General features: G+C 43.9%; 1 protein-coding gene across 1 annotated transcript in view; it reads left to right on the top strand.

Annotated features, from left to right (window-relative positions):
• ATG10 (autophagy related 10) overlaps positions 1-23,385 on the top strand; it is a 60,186-nt gene extending 36,801 nt beyond the window's left edge. The window contains exons 4-8 of the mRNA XM_068177476.1: positions 1,016-1,139; positions 7,591-7,688; positions 21,021-21,118; positions 21,387-22,436; positions 22,468-23,385. Of these exons, the coding sequence (XP_068033577.1) occupies positions 1,016-1,139; positions 7,591-7,688; positions 21,021-21,118; positions 21,387-21,510 (444 nt within the window). The 3' untranslated portion in view covers positions 21,511-22,436; positions 22,468-23,385. The remainder of the gene's footprint in view (positions 1-1,015; positions 1,140-7,590; positions 7,689-21,020; positions 21,119-21,386; positions 22,437-22,467) is intronic.
• The last annotated feature ends 1,509 nt before the right edge of the window (positions 23,386-24,894 follow it).

The following is a 24,894-nucleotide window of genomic DNA, read 5'->3' as shown; positions in this document are numbered from 1 at the left end:
GATGCTGGTTCGTTCTTCTTTTCTGCTCAGTCTTTTTCTGTTTTGCTTGGACAGATACCATAAGTCAATATTCAGGGTTGCTTGGCAATAGCCAAGTCATGAAATGCACGCCCAACCTGTGGGGCATTATGGTTGCTTAGTTCATGCATGTAAATTTGGGGGTTTGAGCACTGAACAAGTCCACACCCAGAGTGTGGACTTGAAAAGTTTGTTCTTATGTTTAATCTTAATGGCATTATTAATTTAATGGTTCCATTTTCAGAGACATTGAGTTATGACAGCTTTTAGAAAAGTCCAAACAACTGCATGCTTAGCACTGTTGGAATATTAATTTGAAATGTTGTGAAATTCGTGCTGCAGCTGTGGTATATCTCAATGCAATTAGTTTCATCTATTTTGATTTGTTTCAAATCTACCATAAACTTTTAGTACTTTACACCTGGAATATACACTAACAGGGAAAAAAAAAACTATCTCAGTTTTGTTATTACATTTTATGTTATTATTATAATGACATTATATTATATATTTTATATTATTAGCAAAAGCAACTCCTGGCAAAAAGCCTTTAAAGAAAGTAGATCAGAGGATTTTTGGTGGATACATTTGATTTGTCTTTTGGCAAGCAAAACCAGATTATTTAAGGATACACTTCTAAAATGGTCTATACTGAATGTAATGAGGACAGGTACAGCTGTAGTCCCCTTATTGTGCCAGTTACTGTGCCATGAAGATTTTAGAGAGAGCCTTGGTGCAGCTTAGAAAGATCACAGTTCTGGAAAGGCTTGCAAATAGCTCACAGTTTGTGGAAGGAAGTGTGTAAGATGTCTTTGTAGCTTTCAGACTCCTCTGATTTTCTTGCTAGCATTGAAAAATTCCCTTGGGAATTTGCACGAGCAGTGCCGTGAAAAAGGGGTGGTTGCCATTATTTCTCTCCTGCGCATTTACTGAGTTTGTGGCAATTTCCCTGGGTACAAATGCTGATGTGTTGCTGTGGGCACGTGTGTCGTTTCAGGAGCCCTTGGATGACCCTCAGGCCGCTGGGGCTTGCAGCGCAGAAGTGGTTCGCTATGAGTACCACGTCCTCTACTCCAGCAGCTACCAAGTGCCCGTGCTGTATTTCAGAGCCTGCTTTTTGGGTAAGGCCAGCATAGATGCCGTGTGCTGGGTGCAGGAGATGTTGAAAATTTTGTATTAAGTTGAGGAAGAGATGTAATAAGAAGCTAAGAGGTGAGGCTGCTCACCAGAGAATTTTTCAATGCTCTGGACTCACAGCTCCAGGACCATGGAGGAGATGATATCATCTCAGCCTGAGGGAGGCTGATCTTTGGCTCCTGGCATCTTGCCTGTGGTTGACTGAAACTGCTGGTCATTTTTCTTGTTCTTTTCTTGAAATGACTAGTGTTGCAGGTTTAAACTGGGCTGGGCAATCAGTGGACATAACCGCAGTGCTTGAGCCACAGTTTGAGCCACAAGGCTGGGGTCTAAACGTGTCTTTTAAAGTGTATGCTGTTTTCTGTTTAAATTTGCTGCTTAAGGGAAAATAAAGTAATACCGATAGGATATTGACTTTTTTTTTTTTTTGTATTGAAGCTGTCTCTTGAAACAGTCTGATCCTGTCTCCTCCCTGGTATGTACATCTTGCTACCCACTGCTCTGTGGCTGTAACCACTGTGATTTCAGCCCCCATCCTGTCAGGGGAGGAAGGAGGAACACTCAGCCTCCCAGGGAGGCCACTGTTGGTGTCGCTCATTTAATGAGCAGGCACGGAGTGATCACACTGCAGCACTGGCTGTGCTCTCTTCCTCGCTGCCCCAAGCCTGGGTACCTGTGCTCCACTGGCCCCTGGCTTGTGCCTGCAGTGGTGTGGCCAGCAGGACCAGCTTGTGGCACTTGTGGGCAACGTTGAGTGGTGAGCGTGGCTGTGTTGGGTTAAGGCTTGGACTAGATCATTTTAGAGCTCTTTTCCAACCTAAACCATTCTGTGATCAGCATCTTCTGTGTTTTGAGCAATATCTTAACTTTATCTAGATAAAGATGTCTGAATGTTGCCAGTGATATCTTTTCCTTTTTAATTAAAAAGTAGCTTAAGCTGCTTTGAATGTGTTTAGTAGATTTAATCACTCTCTGCCTTATATTGTTTAATGGTTTCTAATTTTGCAGTGTTAGCATTTCAAAAAGCACTTCAGATTCAAAATTGAAGAACAAATTCTCGTAGGCTCCCTGGTGAAAAGATTTTAGTCTGAGGTGCAGTTTCAGGAATGGATAATTTGGGGTAAATTTTCAGAGTGGGACATGGGGAACTGGGGACATTGCTCTGCCTTCACCACCAACAAAACTCATTTGCACACATCCTGTTGCAAATTTATTTCCAGCATTATTACAGGCATTTACAAACGTGCAGTGTTTTGCCTTTGAACTTATTGTGCAGACAGGAAGATGAAGGTAGTTTTGCTGTGAGAGACGTGTTAGCCTATTTGTGGTCCTGAAAAATGTCATCTTCTTGATTTTTGCTGAATTTATGGTGCAGTGTCTCTACAGAAGAGGACGGAGAATGGTGCAGGTAGAGGAAGTAGGACAGTATCTCTACTGTACTGTACTTCCATATAATTAGTATTCACCATAAGCAGTTAATCACCAGAGAAGAGCTCACAGAGACAAAACAAGTTGTTTAGCTTGTCAGCACCAGGGAATCGGAGGTGTTGAAACATGACTCCTTATAGCTGGAAGTGGATATTACAGGAGCCAGTGGGTGATCTAATGCACAATCATGGTATTATGTGCCAACAGCTCCCCTTGCAGTACAGAACTGTAATTGCTCCTGCAAGTACAATTACCCTTTAAAACACTTCTTGGGAACCTTTCACAATGGAAAACAAGGGCTTTTTTTAGATGCTTCCGAAGGTCACCTGGGTTCTCTTCAGCACTTTACATTCTCTTTTAAATTATAACAATATCTGACTCTTGAAGGGAGCAGGATACTAAATGCTGACAGTAAGTGTGTTTCCTACAGTGTTACCAGCTGGTATTCTCTGATTTTAATTATGGGCAGCTTACTTTTGAAAATGAAGAATTCTGTCTTCCCTGCACGTTGTTGGTCTGCCTGTGCTGTGCTGTCTGAAGGTCCCAGAGTGGGATTTTTGGAAATGTACAGCTGGCACGTGCTCACAATCACTTCAGATACCTGGGCAGAGTATCCTTTGTCTTGTCCCAATCCTGCTGTGAGGAAAACTCTGGGAAATGCCCTGAGTTTTTTTTTCTTTTGAGGTGATAGTCCGTGTGATGGGCTCCTCACTTTGTCAGACAGTCAGCAATGCTGACTGCATTGCTCACCTGCACCAATCAAGGAACAATCTCCCCAAGACTTACCTCAATTTCCCAGTCTAAATTCTTACCATTATTTGTAGACTGGGCAACAGGAGAGGTTCCTCACAAGTGTCCTGTGAACTGTTCCTGGTTCCCCTGGGATCCTGCCCATACTGATCCCCGTGCTAATTAGAGCTGGCTTCGGGAGGTGAGCTGTAATCCTTACAGTGGTTCCACAGCCCTGCCCCATCTTGCCTTCCCCAGCACAGGGCACAGAGCTGGAATTCCAAGCTCTGCTTCCTCCCTGGCAGTGTCTGCAGTGCCCATCACACCTGGGAAACAACGATTCTTCTGTTCAGCCTGGCTGAGGGCTTCTGCAGCATTCACTTCCTCCCTTTGTATCACAGCAGCTGATGCCAGCCTGTCCAAATCTGCACTCCAACAGTCACTTTACAAACTTCTCTAGAATGTTGAAATTAATGAAATCCTGCCTTTCTCCTGCTGCATGTAAGTGCAGCTTCCATTTACCTGGTCTCTCAGTCCCTCCTAGGAAAAAGGCTCCCGGAGCCTGGAGTTGCTGGGAGGATTTTCCTGTGATCTCCAGCTTGGTTGGCATCCTCAGGAGCTTGTGCCAGTGAAGACATCCGGTTTTCACTCCTCTCTGCTAGAAGATCTGTAATTCAAGCATTACAGATCGCTTCTTCCTGCAGAAGGGAAAAAGTTGCATTGTATCCTTGCCCTTGCTGTCTAAATTGGGTTAAATAACTTACTTTCTTGAGCTCGTCTGTAGACCTTTTTTTGTTGTTTGTGAGATGAAGTTTGCTACATAAGGTGATGTAAGGTAAGGTTTGAAATTTTGATTGCAACAGAGCTAAAACATTTTGAGAGACATCTAAACTTTTTTGTAGTCTCAGGGGATGGATTTACAGGGAAGATCTTGTTCTGTGCAAGGACAAATCCTTCAGTTGAAAATAGTGATTAAGCATGATGAGACTGTCTGGAGAGGTGTTTGGGAACATTATAGGGTACAAGAAGATATTTTTAGGCAGTCTGTATATACATAAGAAACATTTTTCACTGCCTCATGATCCTTGCCGCATGGCATTTATTCCTAATTTCAGACCTGCTGAAGTCACAGTCAAGTGTCAGGAGCTCAGGGCAGAGGCTGATTTCTCCAAAATCAGCCCTGTGCCTACCATACCGTCCAGAAACAGAGCCCTTATTTCTTCCCCTGGCTTCTGAGACTACCAAATAGGTAGTTGAAGAAATGCATGAACCCCTGCTGATATCTGATGTCAGCAATTAGCCCTCTTGGAGACAGATGGTATAGGCAATTATCCTTCCCCTTCAATGCTGGCATCAGCCAGATGGGCTGAGCTAGGTCCAGTAAGCTTTCTTTAATCAGCAGAGTATTTTCCTCTTTAAGATGTCAAGGAGCTTCAGTCTTTTCCTGAACCATCCCCATCTGACGCCAGGCATTCAGAACCCTCTTGCCATACATTAGAAAACCCACGGTGAGGTATCAGCAGCACAGGTGAGCACAGGCAGCATTCAGGAATCACCCTGTGTTAGAGAAGATAATGGCTCGTCTCACACTTCTCCTTTTTCCTGCAAAGGCAGAGGAAGCAGCAGGAGAGCTGGCTAAACACTGAAAAGAAAGAGCAGGACTAATGGGAGTCAACAAGGACTGCACCCTCACTCCTCTAGAGAAGAGGAAAGGAATGAGGTTTTCAGGCTGACCTGCTCAAAATACTCTCTCAGCTCAGTGGCAGCTAAATCCCTGCCAATAAAAACCATGCTAATCAGTGGTTAGAGAGAGGGAGCTTCTGAGATAGGGCAACTTCCTCCAACCCTGAAGGCATGACTTTCTGTATTCACAACCACACTGGGCCTGACAGAAGTGCTTTCCAGAATACAGATTTACTTCCTGAGCTCAAAAACATGTAACCACCGTGTCCTTTCTCAGAAACACAGCTGCTCTAAAGACCATATCCTGTAAGAACTGGTTTTATTGTGGCTTTGGACATAACTGAAATTGAATAATTTCTGTGACCATATATTCTCTTAAGCTGTATGAGTTTTTTTTTTCCTCATTTGGTAGTGGTTTCTTAATATTGTGTCTTTATAAAATACATCAGAATGAAGCCTCAAAACAGTTTGTGCACTGTTTCACCCAAAGCGTCAAATAACCTTTAACTGAAAATTTTAGAAATTAAAAGCTTAATTAAAAGCTGAGTTAAAAAAATTTAATTGGGGATCTCTGAAATTACCAAAAGTCCTCACTACACATGAAGAAAATAGAATACAGCTACTTGGGAAGCCTGAAAATTTTCTCTGAAAATAAATATGGCATTTTGTCTGCCTAAAGAATTTCTGCTCTTTGCAGAAATTAAGGTCCAGCTGAGAACTGCAGCTCCTGTGTGGCCTGACAGCCTCACCTTGCTGCTGTGAGAGGGCACTCAGTATTCTGCCTTCTAACTATTTCTTATTTGTGTTGACATGACTGAGTTAACCCCAGCTGGGCAGTCAAGAAGCTTTTCTCAGAAAAGTTTGTTGTAGTCTAAACAGTGTAAATAATAAAACTATCCCAGCTGAACTTGGGATAAGCCTTGGGGCACACAGCAAGCTGTGTCCTTGTGGGTGGATGGTGACTAAATAAATGCATGGATGGGTGAATCTGGAGCCTTCACCTTCCTCTCCTGCCCCTTCTCTTGGCTTGGTGCTGCTGTTTCCTTCAGGTTCTGGCTGAACTTCTCAGTTCAGCTCCATCCCAGGGAAAAAGAGAGGCACAAAGGCAAGAGGCTGCTTGGCTCAGCAGGTGCCACAGCGGGCCCTTGTTGCCAGCAGCAACAATTACTGACTGCTCTCTCAGACCAGCTGGATGTTTGAGGTCTCAGTGGGTTGTAAGAATGTGTAACAGGGCTGCTAAACATGTGAGAGTGCTGGAAGAAGGGGGTAAGAGAGCCCAAAGAACACAGATCTGTGTTTAGAGCAAGTCTGGGAGCTCGTGAATACAATGAATTCGCCATGTGGTAAAGACAAAACTTGTTTTTAACTCCAGCAGGGTTAATATTTCAGTAACTTCTGATCATTTCTAAAAATGGGATTAGCAGAGTCAGAGTAATCCATTGCACGTGTATGTGAATCTGCTCAGTGTTGTTATAAAAATTCTCAGACAAAGGTGTACAGAACACAGTCCAGATGTTCCACCAGAACATGTGTTATTGTAGATTTTACACTTGGACTTTCTCTGCAGAGAACAAAATTACAGGTATGCATGGTATTTCATATCACCTGCACACAGGTGATCTGAGTGTAAATACATCCTTCTAAAATAAATTTATGCTGTTGTAGCAAATTTCTTTGTGAATGTTAGAGTGTCCCCAGCACAGCTCTGGTATCTGTCATCCCAAGACAGTGGATGTGATGGTCTAACAAGCCTTACCTTCATGAGAATAGCATGGAAAAGCTGATTATTATGCTGTTACCCCCTCAGATACTTCATTTGCCCCATGATTCTGCTATATTGTGCTTATATAAGTTCAGAACTTCCTGTGTTTTTTTAAACATGTGCAGGAAATAAAACAGGCTGTAGGCAGCTGCTTTGAATTTGTGTCTAAACACGGCATTCAAATATTAATTGTGTGAATAAATCTTTTTCATTTTGCAGACATACAAATGTCAGTACAATAAAACTGATTATCAGAGGATTATGGTTTCTGACACCTGATAAATGCCAAGATGAAGCTACTTATTGAAAGTCTATCGAAACACGCCGTTTGCCATAAACAAATGTTCGTTAAAAATAGACATGATTATTTTCTAATTGGTTGACACTAATATCTTGGCATGCTTCTAGCATCACAGCTAAAAACCCGATGCAGAAATGCTATATAAATGCAGCTCAAGAAAACAATTGTGGACACAACAAAACGTAGTAAACTTTTATCTGCAGAATTTTGTTCTTTAGATTTTCCTCACTCTCTCACTATGAGTTGCATATATTTACAGTGGGTGATTCTTCATGTTATTTTGTGGTTTTAAATCCACCTTACCAAAGCTTTGCTTTACAAAGCTTTACAGTTACACTACACACCTTACAATCAGCATAGTGAGTTGTTGCTCTCAGGTGACAGAGAAGAAAACCAGACAGGGAATTTAGGGAGGTTCTGTGTGCACCTTCAGGCAGGATTTGAACATTTTTCAGTGTTAATTTTGCTGTTCTGTATTAAAGATACAACATGCCTAAGAGCTTTGGCTAAAGGTGGTTGTTTCTTCCCCCAGATGGAAGGCCTTTAACTCTGGATGAAATATGGGGGAGTGTTCATGCATCCTACCAGGCTCGTCTGCAGGAGGGGCCCTGGGACACTATTACACAGCAGGTGAGAATCCTCTGGTCCTTCATGAAACTAGGGAATGAAATATATGCCTGGGTCCTCAGTGGCCTTATTCCTCTCTTGGACAAAAGGAAAAAAAAATAAAATAATTAAAAAAAATATATGTCTATATCATGTTGTGCTGAACCATTTACCAGCAATAGTTTCAGTCCTGGATTTTGAAGGATATATGTGTTCACCATTTAAGGCTTGCTTTGACAGTATCTCACATTTAAAATACTTTTCCAAAGGCAGTCCTCAGAAATTCAGGCAGTTTCTGAGTAATTGTGAATTTGGGTAAATACAAAAGCAGACTTGTTTATGTAAATAAAACATATCAGTGTAACATTTCACGGATTGTCTCGTAATCAAATTACCAAAAATGGCTGTGTGTAATTTTCAGTTTTAAATAGACTTGCAGTCTTCAGGATTGATCAAGGGAAAATTGGTTTCCTATCCAAAAATAAGTTGGTGCTGTCTACTAGCCATGTGGCTCAGAGCTCAGCTGGTTGTTGTGGTGTCTTCCTTTTGCTCCAGGTCTCATGAGCAAATCTGACAAAGAATTGAGACTCTCCAGGTGTGAGTTTTTTCCCCATCAGACCAAGATACCAATGTGTCCTCTCTCCCTCCCCTTTCCTTCTTTGTTTTTTTTTTTTTTTTTTTATTTTAGCTCTTTCCAGGCACTCAGGTCTCCTGCCACAGCAGCATGACAAGGATGTGACATCCACTGGGTCCTACAGGTGCTCCCTTAATTCAAGTAACACAGTTTAATTACAGGATGCCTGTTTGTAGATGGTGCTCAGCCATGGGAACACAAGCAGAATTCTTGTTTTTTTGCAGCCACAGACTATTATTTATCTTGTAACAGCTTCCTGAGAAGCCACCAAGCCATGGGTGTTCTGGTGATTGCTGTGTGTGTCTGAATTCCAGTTGTGAGCTGGCAGGTTCTTACAATACACACTTTTCACATGAAGCATTAATTACGTGGCTTCTCTGTGAATGAAGATGAGGAAACTGGGTTTCAATAACATAATGTAATAATGTGACACTACTGAGAATAAAGCATAAACGGGATGTTTGGAATGTGTGAAATCAGAGTTGTGGAAGCCAAAAGGAAAATCAGGTCACTCCCACACGGGGATTATTTTTGCTTCTTAAGGGACAGTAAACTAAAAACTGTCCTGCATCTAATAACTGGAGGTATGTGTGGGATACACACACAGAGATTCCTGCACAAACAGGAGTTTTGGGTGGCAGAATGTGTGTAGTGATGATTCTGATTTTGGGACACTCTCTAGAGGTGGTACAGCCAGCTGTGAGTGCACTGACAAACACAGAAAGAACATTTTGGATAAATTAGCAGAGTTAACAGCTGCAAAACGTGACTTTCTGTGAAATAAGGAGATTATGGAAGATAATGAAAACTATCCTGCAAGACTCAGATCAAAACAAGAGTCAGGTCTACAAGAAAAAAAACCTGCTTTTCTCTGTCCAATGAATCGGGGTTCTGGACTGAAATACAGAGTTTTGTCTTGCCTTGCTGCTTTTCTGCTGACCCATTTTGTTATGTGGGTTAGGCTTTGCCTGCAGGGACACAGATCCTATAATGCAAGTCACTGGGCAAACTCATCAAATCAGGCTTGAGCACTCAGAACACATGAGCAGCAGAATAAAAAAAGGGTTTAGGATTTTAATCCGGAAGAGATACAAATTTTAGATGCTACAAGCACTCCACCACTGGGAGGAAAAATTGAGCTTGCCAAGGGTCCATGCATGTTACTTCACTTTCAACTAGAGCTGATCTGCACTGTGATTGGCAGACCAGGAAAAGAAAAGCTTATTGACTTTTTGTGACTTTTTTTCCCATATATTTGATGAAACGAGGGTGCCAGACCTGTGCACATTTCTGATACAACTGTATTTTGGTGTATACTCCCTGTGGTAGAACACATCTATAATGAAATACATCTCAGGAACTGAGACAAGATGCAAAGAGTGGAGATATTTGACATTTGCAAATTTTAGGTAAAATTTGGACTTTTATAGTTACTTTTGATGATGGTGGAAAGCTATGCTCATTTCCAGAGAAAGCATCTTGAAATATTTTTCCTGACTCGATTACTGCAAAAAGCAGAAGTCAACTAGTTACCTTCTCATAAATAAATTAACATGATAAGGTTGCATAGTATTTTATAATGATAATTGATAAATGGTGATGATTTAATTGCACTTCCTCTAGTAATAATCTTAAAATGCTCAAATGAAGTTCCTGTGATTGGCTTTCTTGTGAGTTAAATCTCCCTGGGGTCTTCAGTCATCCCTTCTCTACATCCGGCGATAACTTGCTTTAGCTGTTTTAAATAATACAAATCAATTAGAACACACAGCTGTTTAACAAAACTTCCAAATGTTGCTACAGGTCTCTGTGGGTATTTCCTGATGACTTATAATGACATCAATTTAGCACACCTGGTAAGATCTGTGTGAGCTGGAAGTGGCTTAATTCTGCAATGACAGGAAAATTAAGGAGTATTTATGGGTTACTGTTGCCTTCCAGAAATGTTGCCAACTGTGATTTTCAGCTTCTTTTTAGGAGGATTCAGAAGTGGAATTACAGATACTGCAGCCCCATCTCCTGAATTGTTTACTTGTAACTTGGTGGGTGCTTTTTAGTGTTATTTATTTATATTAGTAATTTAAATACCATATAAACATATATTATATGTATGATGTATAATATTTATATTAGTTATTTATAGGATAGTATACACAAATACATAGTGGTACTGCCTCAACAGCTCAAACTTATTGGGCCCTCTGTTTGTAATAAATACAATAACTAGAAGGTGTAATGTCCCAATTAAGAAGGCAGCAGCCCAAAAGTGCCATGGTCAAATGCTAAATAGTGAGGTAAATTGAGAGAATAAAACCTCACAAGAACAAGAAAAAAGTTAAAAAAAAACCCAAAACAAAACAAAAACAGAGAGTGGAGAACAGAAATGAGACAAATGGGGATAAAATCTTCCCAAATATAAAGGTGAACATATTTTGTCACATGGTAGTGCATGGTGTAAGAACAAAACCCCGATAACTGACACTGAGCTAATTTGTAGAGGCTGCATTTCACCTTTTGTCATTTTGAAGCCTCTCTGAAGATGAGTGGAGGATGTGAAGCAGCAGAGAGTGACTCTGTGGTTATAGCCAGAACTTCAGGCCGTGTGGCCTTGGTTGGGTCCTCTCTGTGGAGTTGGCAGTGCAAGACTGAAAGGCTTTTATCGTTAGGATGGGCGTGGGATGGGCATTGTGAGGGCACGAATTTTCATCCTGCTGTGGCTGAGGGCTCCACACCTGTTTGGAAGTGCCTTCATCAAGATCAAGATCCAGGACAGTGGTGTAGCCTTCACATCCTGGTATTTTCCACAGTGTGTGGAATGATGCTGGAGTGGTGGATACAGTCACCTGCTAGGAGGTAAACTGAGGCCCATTCTCAAGCACCTTCTGAAATTTAATAATAGTGGAATAAGGGATTGAAGAAAAAATGGGTAAAGGCACTACAGAATCTTCATAATTTTTTTGCCCTGATGGATATTTATAAAAGTGTAGACAAAGCAGAAGGATTTCAACAGGGGGAGAGACAACTCTCTGACAGATATGTTGCTAAGACTGTGATGAAGCTGAGTATTAATACAGTTAATTCTGTGAACACAGGGGCCCAAGTTCATTTTTGATTCTTTTTCTTCTGCTAATCCATGCCTTCCATTATTTTTTTTCTGTGTGGAAGCAAACTAGCAAGAGAATTTTGTAAGCTGATGAATGAAGCTGATCACAGTCAGTAGCATCACCAACAATTTTGTTTTTAACAGAGTGATGTTGTAATAAAGCCTGACCTTCCCCTGAGGAAACAAAGTCATAAACACAATCAAGTGTATGTGCTAAGGCTTGATCAATGCTTAGTGATGGTGGAATGTAAAACCAAACATCCAAGGATAGAAATCGAATTGCATTATTACAGGAGGCTCAGGGGTTGAAAAACTACCCCATAAAACAAGAGCAAAACTTGGTGACTTGAAGATCCTGCAGAAATAGTCTTAAAAATTAATCTGTGAGTCAGGACTCCAGAGGGCTCTGGAAGCTGTGCAGCACATGTGCCCATACATGACTCCCCTCCTTTTTAACCAGCACTGTTCAGTTGGAATTGCCTCTGCTACCAAAGTTCTCCCGGGCGTGGGAGGGGACACAATTCATGTGTGACACCTTGGTCTGGATTTGCCAACAGTAAATCAGCATTTTCCTGGTTTAGCCATTTGCTGTTGCTGCAGATAAGGTAACTCAGAGCATTCTGATACTGACTATATCCTACATTTCTGAGTAGTGAGTGATCAGGAATTTTGCATCTCTTTTTTCTCAACCATTCATTTCTCAGTTTCATCTAAACGAGGTGGTTTTCTTCTGTCACTTGATACTTAGCAGGTAGTTTTAATATGTCCTTTCTGTCATATCAAAAGTATTCAACCAAACCTAAACTATGGAAATCACAACAGAGAACTGCACCTATTTCTGAGTTAATCCAGAGTCTTTTTCAACCAGGAGTTAGGAATCTGGAGGACACATTCTTTATAGTACCTCAATAATCCTGTCCATTACATCACTTAATTTATAGCAGTGTTAACAGAAAAATCAATAAACATTATTTCTAAAATGTCAGGAATGTTAATAGTGTGATTTAAAAAAGGAGAAGGAGTCAAAACTCTGAACAGAACACATTGATATAGTGTTGTAGAGGCACATCTTGCTGAAAATGTGAAGGGAGGATTTAAATCATTATGGCTCAGTCATTTTGAAAAATGTGGTAAGGTATCTATTCTTAGACACACAAATCTTTCTTGCCATATTGTGGGATTTTGCTGAGTGGGGGAGGCTGTATACAGTATTTCTTAACAGAAGGTTGCTAGGATCGCTCCTAACGAATTTGAGTTGCATCAACAGTTGCTATGGATCCCCTGCTAATATTTTTGGAAAATTATTAGTACAACTTCCTGAGAAAAGGGAGTCTTACCAGTACAGACTGGAAAGCTATTTGACAGGGGGAAGATACGAGGATGGCAAAGCTGGGTGGGTATTTATTTCTCAATAAAATCTTCTACGATGTGTTGAACTCCTGGGTTTAAACCAAGCTGTAGTATTGTACAAGCTACCAAGGGTGTTTTATTTTAAAACTAGCCACTGATTAATAATGTTCAGCTGTCCTACAGTTTAGCCATGCTTTTCCTCATAAGACTTCATGGACAATAATCTAGTCCAACTAATTTAATTGAGGGGGAAGACCAAATAATGAACTAAAACTAAATGTAGAGTAAATGCAGAAGCTTAATGGATAAGCAGCTGACAGATGTGCAGCTGATGGCATCTGCCAGGACTTGTGCAAGGCATTGGGCACCGCCTGACATGACATCCTTGTCTCAGGGCTGGAGAGCCATGGGTTTGGTGGATGAAGCCCTGGGTGGGTGAGGGATGGGGCTGGGTGGTCGCACTTGGGGATTTGGGGTCAATGAGTCAATGTCCAGGTGGACACCAAGGACAGGTGGTGGCACCATGGAGACCTCAAGGAGCTCAGCAGGGCCCAGGTCAGGGCAGTCCCAGGCACCAGCACAGGCTGGGGCTGAGCAGAGGGAGACGTCCTGGAGGAGCCCTGGGGGTGCTGTGGGCACGGCTGGGACCCCAAAGCCCTGTGCTGGGCTGAGCCCAAAGCCCCGCGCCGGGCCGAGCCCGGAGCCCAAAGCCCCGCGCCGGGCCGAGCCCGGAGCCCAAAGCCCTGCGCTGGGCTCGGCCCGGAGCCCAAAGCCCCGCGCTGGGCTCAGCCCGGAGCCCAAAGCCCCGCGCTGGGCCGAGCCCGGAGCCCAAAGCCCCGCGCTGGGCCGAGCCCGGAGCCCAAAGCCCCGCGCTGGGCTCAGCCCGGAGCCCAAAGCCCCGCGCTGGGCTCAGCCCGGAGCCCAAAGCCCCGCGCTGGGCCGAGCCCGGAGCCCAAAGCCCCGCGCTGGGCCGAGCCCGGAGCCCAAAGCCCCGCGCTGGGCCGAGCCCGGAGCCCAAAGCCCCGCGCTGGGCCGAGCCCAGCGTGGGCAGCAGGGCAGGGGGGATTCTGCCCCTCTGCCCCTCAGCTCAGAGCCCACCTGCAGAGCTGCCCCAGCCCTGGGCCAGCGCAGGGAGCAGCTGGAGCTGCTGGAGCCAGGCCAGAGGAGGCTCCAGGATGAGCAGAGGGACGCAGCAGCTCTGCCGGCAGGAAAGGCTGGCACAGCTGCCATTGCTCACCTGGGCAGGAGAAGCTTTGGGCTGAGCTCAGGGTGGCCTTGCAGGGCCTGGAGGGGCTGCAGGAAAGATGGAGAGAGACAATTGCCGAGGGCTGGAGGGACGGGACACAGGGAACGGCTCCCAGGGCCACAGGGCAGGGCTGGATGGGACACTGGCAATCAGGAGTTGTTCCCTGGCAGGGTGGGCAGGCCCTGGCACAGGGTGCCCAGAGCAGCTGGGGCTGCCCCTGGATCCCTGGCAGTGCCCGAGGCCAGGCTGGACACTGGGGCTGGGAGCAGCCTGGCTCAGTGGAAGGTGTCCCTGCCGTGGCAGGGGTGGCACTGGATGGGCTCTAAGTCCCTTCCGACCCAAACCATTCCAGGATTCAGTAATAATTTACATGCAGAGATGAGATGAAAGCAGTGTGAAGTTCCCTCACGGTTTCTTGGGCATAATTCAGGACAGACTTTCAACTCCCAGTACTATTGTTACTTGAGTTATTCTGAATTGAAGATTCAGTAATAATTTCCACGCAGATTTGTGATTAATCGAACAAATTACAATGTAATAGTATTGATTCTCTTGATTATTTTCTACCTCTCTGGAAAAATCTGTTTCAGTGCTGTGCATTGCATTTACAGGTAATTTATCTAGCTGTGGCTCTGCTTCCAGAGGGCTTCCCAAGCAGAGATTTGTGCAGTAAGTTGTAAGAGCACATTCCCTGCCTGGTGTGGCATTTCTCCTTGTAAGCTGAGGTGGGTTCTGTTCTTGGGATTGAAAAAAAAAAATGGGTAAAGTCACTACTGCTGGCCATTCACTTCTGGAAAGAATCTGCCTACTGAACATTCCCCCCTTATGGAAAAATCCTAAATTACACAACAGCATTGACTACACTGTATGAAAGAAGTGAGGATCATTTATGGCACACTCAGATCCAGTCGAAGGGCCAGTGGAGTGGCCACAAGGCATTGTAAACAGTATTTTTTTTTTTTTTTTACTTTATTAATTTAAAAAAGCATTTTAAGTGCCACCGAAATGGGAGTTAGGTATCTGTGCTAACAGAAAGCAGTTTATACCTAAACACCTGCACTCTGGAGTGGTGGCAGCAGATGGTGTCAGCAGTTCAAAAGCATTTAGACAAATTCACGAGGCCACTTGTCCATAAATGGATGCAGAATTACCTGGCAGGAGTGTGTCCTGCAGTGCCCGGGGTGCAGATCTGCTGGAGCAGTGCAGGGGCAGTGAACCACAGAGGGAGCCCAGGCTTGTGCTGTCCCTGGTGCTGCTGGGGGAGGCAGGAAATGCTGCTGGGGCATCCTCTGGAATCTCTGCGATTATGGGATGGACCCTTTCAGGCCACTTTTGTAAAATGCCAGCATGGGTTTGGATTTTTTTTCGTTTTTGGGATTTTTTTTCCCCCCTTACCATTTTTTAATCAGGGTAGGAAATCTGTCTCCAGTGTCTTTTCCATGCTTCCACAGCTTGTTGGATCATTCAGTTTTGCACCTTAGATGAATCTCATAACTTAAGAACAGATTTTAAATAGTAATTAATTAAGACTATATGCTACATAACTAAAATGGTGACAACTGAATTAATCTACTTTTGGCAAGCATGGAAGGAGAATCATCTGTTTATTTTCTTAGGAAAATGGCTGAGATGCCATTTCTTGACAATGTAACTATGGACCTGCCAATTTTTAAGTATAAAGTTTTCTAGAAAAATCCTAAATGCATAAGTTACGTGCTTGTGAGAAGCTTTAAAGCCTGAAATGAAGCTTGTTAAGCTTTAGAAACATGCCTGAGTGTCACCTACTGCTTTGATTCGTCCTGTTCCTGAAATTAATAATTTAAACCTTATTATGCATATATAAAATGCGTACTTATGGACCAGCAGCGTTGGCTATTCTTGATTACTGTTTTGCTTGTCCTGCATTACCTCTCCTGCCTTTCAGGGATCTTCTGCTAGCTATGTAATAAAATAATAAAAAAATATATTTAATAAAATAATAAAGTTATAAAATGTAAAAACTAATCACCACCTCTTCAAAACTGTAAATACTCTAGAATCAGGCAGAATTGGGGCATGAAATATGAATTTTACAGAGTCACAGAATGGTTTGGTTTGGAAGGCACCTTTGTTGGGATCCATGATGGATTTGAAGGAGCAGATGCAAAGTGGTGGGCGTGGTTCATCTCAGAGAAATTCTGGCTGTGTTAAGTGCCCTTGTGTTTCTGTGTTGTAGGATCTGCCAAAGCATCTCTGCTTTCCTCAGGAATAAGTAGCCATTTAACTGCTTTTTCAGCTTGGACTTGGTGTTTGATGCAAGAAGGACAGGATCCAGCTGAACTGGCCGTGTGGTGTTGGAAGTAGTGAAGGTGTTAATAAAAAAACATCACTGAGGTTGGTTGTGGGTCTTAGGGAGCACTCTGAACAGGGACATTAAATCATGGGGACAACTGCAACTGCTGCCTGCAAAGAGCTGGGGTGTAAATCAAACCACTCTGCAGACTCCTCCACCAAGGCAGGCTCAGTAACCACAGAAATCTGCTTTCTGGGGCTAGTTTGCACTTGTTTGTCTCATCAGGCTCCCTTCAGGCTCTCCCCTGCTCGATCTGCTTTGATTGTCTGAGAAAAGCAGAAGAGCAGTGCCAGTGGTACTTGCCAGGTCATTCTTCAGCACTGTCACAGGCAGGGCAGGTTGTTCCACCCTCAGCTCCTGGATTTGGGAGGGTTTCTGCGTTCTGTTGAAAGCTGGGGAAACTTGCCTCAGTTATGCCAGCAGGATGAGTTGGCTTCTGGCTGTGAATTGAAGTCAGTGACCAGAAATACAACTGATCTATCCCAGGTCACAGAATCCCAGACTGGTTAGGGCTGGGAGGGACCTGAAAGTCCAACCCATTCCACCCCCTGCCACGTCAGGGACACCTCCCACTGTGCCAGGCTGCTCCCAGCCCCAGTGTCCAGCCTGGCCTCGGGCACTGCCAGGGATCCAGGGGCAGCCCCAGCTGTGGCAGGGCCTGCCCACCCTGCCAGGGAACAATTCCTGATTGCCAAAATCCAGCATAACCCCAAGTGAGTAGGAAGGAGAAGCCCTGTGCAATTACTGTGCTACCAACAGCTTTATTACTGTGATTTACACCTTCTGTCAGGGTTATAAAAGTTCCCTGTGTCATTACAGATCCTTAACGTTGCGCTTGCAACGTGGTGATTCCGTAGTAATAGATTTTCCATTGTAGTAATTCCATTATTAGAGGAAAATCCCTTTGACCTCAAGTTGCACACGTTTGAAGTTCCATGTGTGCAGTTGCTGTTCTGGCTGTAGGACTTGGTCAGTCTGAAGAGAGAAATCTTCCTGCCTTCTTTCTGAATGTGTTGAGTTGGATTATATTAACAAGTAAGTTATTATGGATGTGTTTGAAAATGAGGAATAAAAAAGAAGATAGACCATGAATTCAAGAACATAGATTACTTGTATGATCTTGAGTGAAGAATTTTTACTTAAAAGTTTCTGCATTACATTTCAGTAAATGTGGTCAGAAATTGGAAGGAAGGGAAAAACTTACATCCTCTTTATTAATTGCAACACTGTTTCCTTTTCCTAAACGGAAGAGATTATGGGGGCATGTTTTATTAATTCTGCCTGTTTTCCTGACCTGGTAACTGCTGGGAAAATGTCTGGAATCAATTGGCAGTGGCTGTGGTGTTTGCTGGTAGGATCCTGCATGAACTTTTTGACACCCCTGTGTGAATTTATTTTTGCAAAGCAACATCATGCAAAACAGGCTGGGAAAGAGGCAGTTTCAGGCACAAATCCCCTGCACTATCATCAGTGGAGAGACCATAAATGTTGTGATGGATGCTTGAAGGCAGTTTAATGTAGCACTGGAGAAAATAGAAGCCATTACCCCTGGAAGAGCTCCAGTTATGACAGAGAAAATAAATGGTGCTGTTACAAGAGATGTACTGACAACAAAATTCCTGCTGGCTGGGGTGGAGAGCAGCCGAGCACGGTGCAGAAACCTACAGACAATTACCCCTTATCTGAAATAATGTTTATTTTTGGTTTAAACCCGACATGGAGACTGCTTGATAGAATGACTTAATCCATTCTGACGGAAGTTTAGTCTTAATTATACTTGTGCTTGGGAGCTGCCCAGTCTTTGCCACTGCTCAGATCAGTGCTGTGACATTTCCCTGCTCCGCCCCTGTGCGTGGAGGGCTGTACCTGCACAGACAAGAAACAGAGCTGAGCTGCCAGAGCTCGCTCAGTCCCAGCCTGGGCTGGCATTCCTGAGCAAACCAGGTTGAGGACACAGGGAACGGCTCCCAGTGCCACAGGGCAGGGCTGGATGGGACACTGGCAATCAGGAATTGTTCCCTGGCAGGGTGGGCAGGCCCTGGCACAGGGTGCCCAGAGCAGCTTGGGGCTGCCCCTGGATCCCTGGCAGTGCCCGAGGCCAGGCTGGACACTGGGGCTGGGAGCAGCCTGGGGCAGTGGGAGGTGTCCCTGACGTGGAACAAGATGAGCTTTAAGGCCCTTCCCAACCCATACCATTCCAGGACTGTGTGATTTGTTTTCAGTCTACCCCATGGAACATTTTGTGTCTTGCATTCATCTCTCTCTCCCAGTTTTTTTTAATGGGAGGAGTTGAGGCAGCAGCTACAGCAGCAGGCACAGAACATCCTCACACATCTTTTCTGTGTCACCTAATAGAGAGGTCTTTCTACAGAAAATAAATGAAGCAGCATTTTGAGCTTCCAAATTCAGCAGAGCTGGTGCCTGCCTGTTAAAGTATTCCTTCCCCATCCCAGCAGGGTCAGGAGGGATATGCAGATGTGTGATGGATTCCAGCGTGTGGTGCTGAACAGGCACTGCTGTAAATCAGCCTCATAGCTGTATAGACCCAAAATCACAGACAGATCCAAGAAAATAATGCTGTTGATTTCAAATAAACTGTGTGTCAGGGTATTACTGCCCAGAAGAGTTGTGGGCAACCTGCAGATGGGTTCCTGCAGTACAACACCAGCGAGTGCTTGTGGGAATTGACTTGAAACTCTCACACTGCCCTGGTGCATGACTGGCTGGAAAAAGATTAATTGTAAACAAGAAGTTGGATGATTCTTACATAGTGTTTGTACTGTTTTGGGTTTTTTTTCTTCATGAAGTCCCAGTAGGACTTTATATTTTTGTTGTAACCAAAATACACTTACAGGCTGGCACTGGACCAGCCTAGATGAAGGGTAGAATTGCTGCCCTAATGTTTTGCTCAGGATACATTTCAGTGCATGTGGAGTGTCATCCTTCTGCCAGGTAAGTGCAGCAGGCAGTGAGCTAATGCTAATGAAGCTGATGCAGCACAAACTTTCATTCATTTTCACCCTTCTGACAGCGTTTGAGAAGGTCTTGGGGTTCATCCCACCACAGACACCTCACCCTCTCTCAGAGCAGGCTGGGGGCCTGGCAGTGAGAGCCTCTGTAGCCCACTGCCAATTCTGAAATCATCCAGGGCTTTGATAATTCCTGCATTTTTATTGGCAGCATCCCCATGCTTCCTCCTCAGAGCTGCTGTGTCAGTGGTTTAACCTTGAGTGCACATCAGAGCCTCACAGGATGCCATTGTGTACAGGATTTGGAAGGTGGCTTTTGACTGAATCAGAGCTGATGCTCTCAGAGTGTTTTCCCTGATGCTCCGCGAGCTTCTCATCCCCACCTCAGCCTTTTTCCTTTTTAAAGGCTGCTCCTTAATGGCTCTTGGCTCAGGATTTCTTTTGGTTTCTTGTGCTTCTGTGGTTTTCCTGGGAGTGTGTGACACATTCCTGTCTTTTGCGTAGCGTGGAATTCCTGCGTTTGGGAATGTTTTCAGTGTCACTCTGTTGTCATGTAAGAAGAGGAAGGACTAAAGAATGATGTGGAAGGTAAAGGTAATAAACTGTTTCAAAAAATCAAGTCTGGTCTCCATGTGTCACTCACTGGTAGTTTGCTGAAGCAAGGAGTGCAGCGCAAAATCAAATACTGGGGGGTCAAGATGGTTGGGAATAACTTCAGGCTGAATATTCAGCTCTGGGAATTGTCTTCATGCCTTGTTAAGAGAGTTGAGTCACTTAAACCTGGGTTACTTCTCTCTTCTTTCTGGGAGTTTGTGAAGCTTTCTGAAATTTTCTGCACAATTTCCTTTTTTTTTTTTTCTTTTACTTTGTGTAATAATTTTGTAACTGTTATTAGCTATATACTTTTTTTGCTGTCCTTAAGGTATACCATTGGCACAATCCATGTATTTTCTGGAATTATTTTGAGGCCTAAGTTAATTTGGGCAGATAATGAAAAGGGGGTTTTAGTTCAAAATACTAGTCTTTGTCAAAGAAAAACTGCATGAATTCACTTTTGACAACAGCAGATGGTAGCATTCTTATGCAAGTTATCTGTTTGCAGTGTGAAGCAAAGCTTTCTGAACACCCTTTTTTTCTATATTCTGAAGCTTCTGGGAGTTCTCTAAAGTTCTCTTAGACATAAAAGGATTGATCCTCATGAGAACATTTCCAGCATCAGAACCAAGTGGAAGTTGAAGCCACCTTGGGAGCACTTCCTTCTCCCTTCTTGCTGCCTCTCCAGACAGAGCCATGTGTGGAGCCCAGCACCAGCCTGAGAAGACACCAGGGCTCAGGGTGGCTGAAGACCTTTTTTTCCAGAGGGGAATGGGTTTTTTGTGTTACATTTGTGGTTTACACAGAAGCATTGCCTCTGTACATGCTGATACAGTAACTTGAGTTACTTTTGCAAACCATTACATTTTAACTGAAATAGTGGCGTTGCCTGGTTGCTGATCTTTCTTCCCTTTCAAAAGAGGAGAATGTATGTTGTTGATGTGTAATGTATTCAATATATATTAATTTGTCATGACTGTGATAGGAAGAGCAGTGTGAGCTGAGATTCTCAAGCGAGAAGAGTTGCATCAGGGGCTGATTGCACCCTGCCTTGTCTTTTTCAGACATGCACATGGTGAGTTTTCTGCTTTTCCCTTCCATGACAAAGCAAATTCTGTTCCCTCTCAGGAGCACCCCATCCTCGGGCAGCCTTTCTTTGTCCTGCACCCCTGTCGAACCAATGAATTCATCTCTGCTGTGCTGAGAGGCTCACAGGAGCACCACAGGTGAGGGGCACTGCTGGGCCTTGCAAGGCTTTCTGCAATGCAGGTGAAGTCAGTCAGGGTGCAGGGTGGAAATGGCCAAAGCCACTTCCTTAGTGCCAGCAGAATAAGATTTCTGTATTGTCACCTCAGGCCTGAAATTTAAAATACATTTGTGATAGGAAAAATGAAGGAACAGCCACATCTGGAGTTGTTTTGTGACTGTTGAGTCTGTCTGCAATTCAGAAAAAGCTGGGATAATATATTGATGGTGTTTTTATTTTCCCCCTAGAAACACAAACTACATCACACTGTGGCTCAGTACTGTAGGCCCAGTTGTGGGCCTGAATCTGCCTTTGAGTTATGCAAAACTGGCACCTGAGCAGAGCACAGATGCTGCTGTGGCTGACAGGTAAGAGAAAAGGAAATCATCCTTTCCTCTCCCATCCTCCTGCTCCAAAGATCAGATGGATGAATGGCAGAACCATTACCTCCTCCTTTGAAGCTCTTGGTTCAGTTAATTTAGGACTTACCTTTCAGGGTTTTGCCCACCTGCCTGCCTTGTTGCCTCACTTGCTTTGCAATGAAAATTTGTGCAGAGGGAGAGGTGCTCAGCCCATTGCTGACAGCCTTCATGAGTCCAGAGGGCCCCTGAGCTCCTGGGGTCTCTCTCAGGTGTGGAGAAATGTTTTATATTGGTTCCCCCAGCACAGGGCTGGGGGTCTGGCATAGCTGCTGCAAGGATTTTAATTTAACTTCTTTTTTTTTTGTGCGTTTGCTGTTGCCTCTCCAGAGCCCTGAGCTGAAGGACTGGGAGTGGTTAGGTGTGATTAAGCTGCTGCAGACTTCCCCGAGGATGAAGTTGAAGGATCCTTCCTGGCTGGTCAGCCGTGCCAGAGTGGAAATGGTTGCTCATGGCTCTTTCCCTGGCCAGAACTCGCCACTGATGATGGTGGGAATTGGCACAGCTGTGGGAGCACCTCCCCAGCCGCACGCAGGCCTGGCCTCCCCTGAAGTCACTCACCTCCTGCCTCCTGTGCCTCTGCCCTTGCTGAGGCTGCACACAGATGCACAAGCCAGAGCCAGAGTTGCTGGATCTACTGAACTTACCTCTAGAAAATCTGCACCATCTGTGGGGCAGAAAATGCAATATAAACACAGAGGATTGCTCGTGGGACGTGGTGTGAGCTTGTGGCAGCCAGGGTATGGGCTGAGACTGCTTCACCTGGGAGCCACCTTCTCCAGCAGAGCCTGGTGAGGGACCAGCCCGTGTTGCCCAGCACACAGCACATCCTCATCCCGGGAATATCCCCCGCACATCCTACCTCAGGGAGCAAACGGGGTCGGGGCTGTCACAAGCAGAGCCCTTGGAGCCTGCGCTGAGTGAGCAGGTCCAGCTCTGGAGCTCAGGTGCCTGGAGCAGCCGTGTGGGAACATCTGGTTCTGCCGTGCTCCACTGCCTGCCAGGGAAGCTCTTCGTGCCCCCGGGAGCTGCTGCTGTTCCCAATTAGTGTTTCTTCTTGTAGCTGTGGTTGTTCACAGGGTTGCTCCCTACCCTGCACTGCTTCTGCCGCCTCCCCTGACAGCTGTTGGTTTTTGGGGAATTGCCTGGTGGTGCTGCCACTGAGAACCAGATTACGAGGAGCTTCCCTACCACCCATCCTGGCTTCTCTCCCAGTCCCATTTTATTTGCAGTGTAAAACAGTCTGAGCAGCTGACACTGGAACACAGATTTTACTCTGTACATGCAGCAATTGTCACTTGCTCGCAGAGTCTAGGGTGTGCCACGTCAGAGCTGGGAGTGTGAAATGCATCCCAGATTCTGTTTTTTTTTCAGATTATGTTTTTAACTTCCACTACTTACCATTGGTGGATATGGAATACAGAGTGCAGTCCTTTGAATTCCACGGGTGTGGAATTTGTTTGCCAGACATTTGGAATTAATAATTAAAGCACATTGTTTATTTTGTTCTGTGTCATATCAACCTGGAAAGCCATCTTTCCCATGTAAGATTTACAAAACATGGCTCGCAGCTACATTGGTTTTTTTAACACTTTTGGTAACACATGCTTGATAATTGCATCCACAGCTCATTTTTAAATTTAAGTGAGACTTAGACAGGAGGAAGAACCAACAAATAGAGATAACAGCAGGTTTAAGAGCTGTTAAATGTTCACCCTTGCTCTGTCATCTTCACTTGTGATACCCTGGAACAGTAGAAGCACTCAACCTTCAAAATGTGGAATTTATATGTAAAGGAAAATAAATATTTGTATTTTACATGGAACAAGTCTCAACACCCATTGCTTTCTACCTTAATTCACCATTTGCAAAGAAAGAGGAGGATTATTTGGCCAGGGCATTACACTGGGCTCAAACAGTGAGGTGACAGTGCAGTTGCAGTGTCTCATCAGTATCAATGTGTCCCTGAAATTTGCCTGGAAAACCAAAATTCAGCTCGCTTAATAGAAATACATGGAGGTTAGATAGAGAAACAAATACAGGCTAACATAAATATTTGGGAGATAAAAAAGCTTGTTTGGATATCTTCTTTTTAATGGCTGGGGTGGGAGGTAGGCAACCAATTTCCTGTTTACATTTATGCCTGGATGACTTAGGATAAGTTGACTGAATTTTTATGCATGAAAAAAAATATATAATTTTTAAAAAAATCAAGTGAATCGTGGCACTGTTTTGTGATTACATTTTATGTTGTGATTCATTATTTAGTGAAACTATTGAAGATCCTTAGACCTGAGCTTGGGTGTTGTCTGCATGCATTGTCTGAACCTCTTGCCTCCCACCAAGGAGAAAATTTCCGGTTTAGATTTGTAAATTTGCTCAGTTGTTCATCTTTGCTAATCTGGGAAGACACATCAAGGGAGGTTCTTTACCTCTGGGGAGCTCTTGTAACAGGGAACAGTCTCATACCTGCCCTGGGTTGCCAGAATCATCAAGAGGAATTAATTTTATGTGTTCATCTAAGCCAAAGAAATATGTTTTTCTGGGGAGTGCAGTTGGTAGCCACATACATAATCCCTCATTTGTGTCAGCATGACCAGGTAAGCATTTAACCCCCTGCCAGGAGATTTGAGTTTGCCTGGCTTTGCTTACTAACAGGAGCATTCCTTACCATGCAGGAAATGTGGAGCTACTTAATTACAGCTAAATACAGTCAAGTAATCAGGTATCAATTCTTGCTGCAACTCCATGAATTTCAGCGAAACTTTCTCAGTAACTTTTTTTCCCCCTCCTTCTTTCTGTGATGATGGTTTCATGAGTCTGTTTGGACATCTGTATTTATATTGCACACGTATAAATTCAGTTCCAGCACAAAGGAAGGATGACTGCTCTTTCCTCTGAATGTTGAAATTACAATTATTTCCTCAAAAATACTCTCTTCTAGAGAACAGTGTGTGTATGGGTATTTATACCTATCTTTAACAACATGTAGGCTTTTAAAAATGTTTCAAGGAATTTTACTGCATTTTTTTAGCAATAAATTCTTACCACCTAGAATAAAAAAAAAAAAAAAAAAAAAAAAAAAAAAAAAAAAAAAAAAGCCTGAAGCTGAGAGCTGCAAAAGTAACCCTGTATTGAGTGCTCAGGATTAGGAAGGTGTCACATGGGTTGTTATCTCTTGGATTTCATGAAAATCTTAAAAAACCCTGCGCCAGGAAGAAGCTTTCAGTTCCCCACTTGAGAGCTTGTTGTAGCTGTCACCTCCTGAAGACAAATTCACCTTAAAGGCAGAGGGGATTTCACTGCTGTGTTTGAACAGAGAATGGATTTATGGAGC

Source organism: Anomalospiza imberbis, chromosome Z, assembly GCF_031753505.1.
Source record: "Anomalospiza imberbis isolate Cuckoo-Finch-1a 21T00152 chromosome Z, ASM3175350v1, whole genome shotgun sequence".
Taxonomy (NCBI): Eukaryota; Metazoa; Chordata; class Aves; order Passeriformes; family Viduidae; genus Anomalospiza; species Anomalospiza imberbis.
Note: the sequence above shows the minus strand (reverse complement) of the source record. Positions and strands in the feature narration are given on the sequence as shown.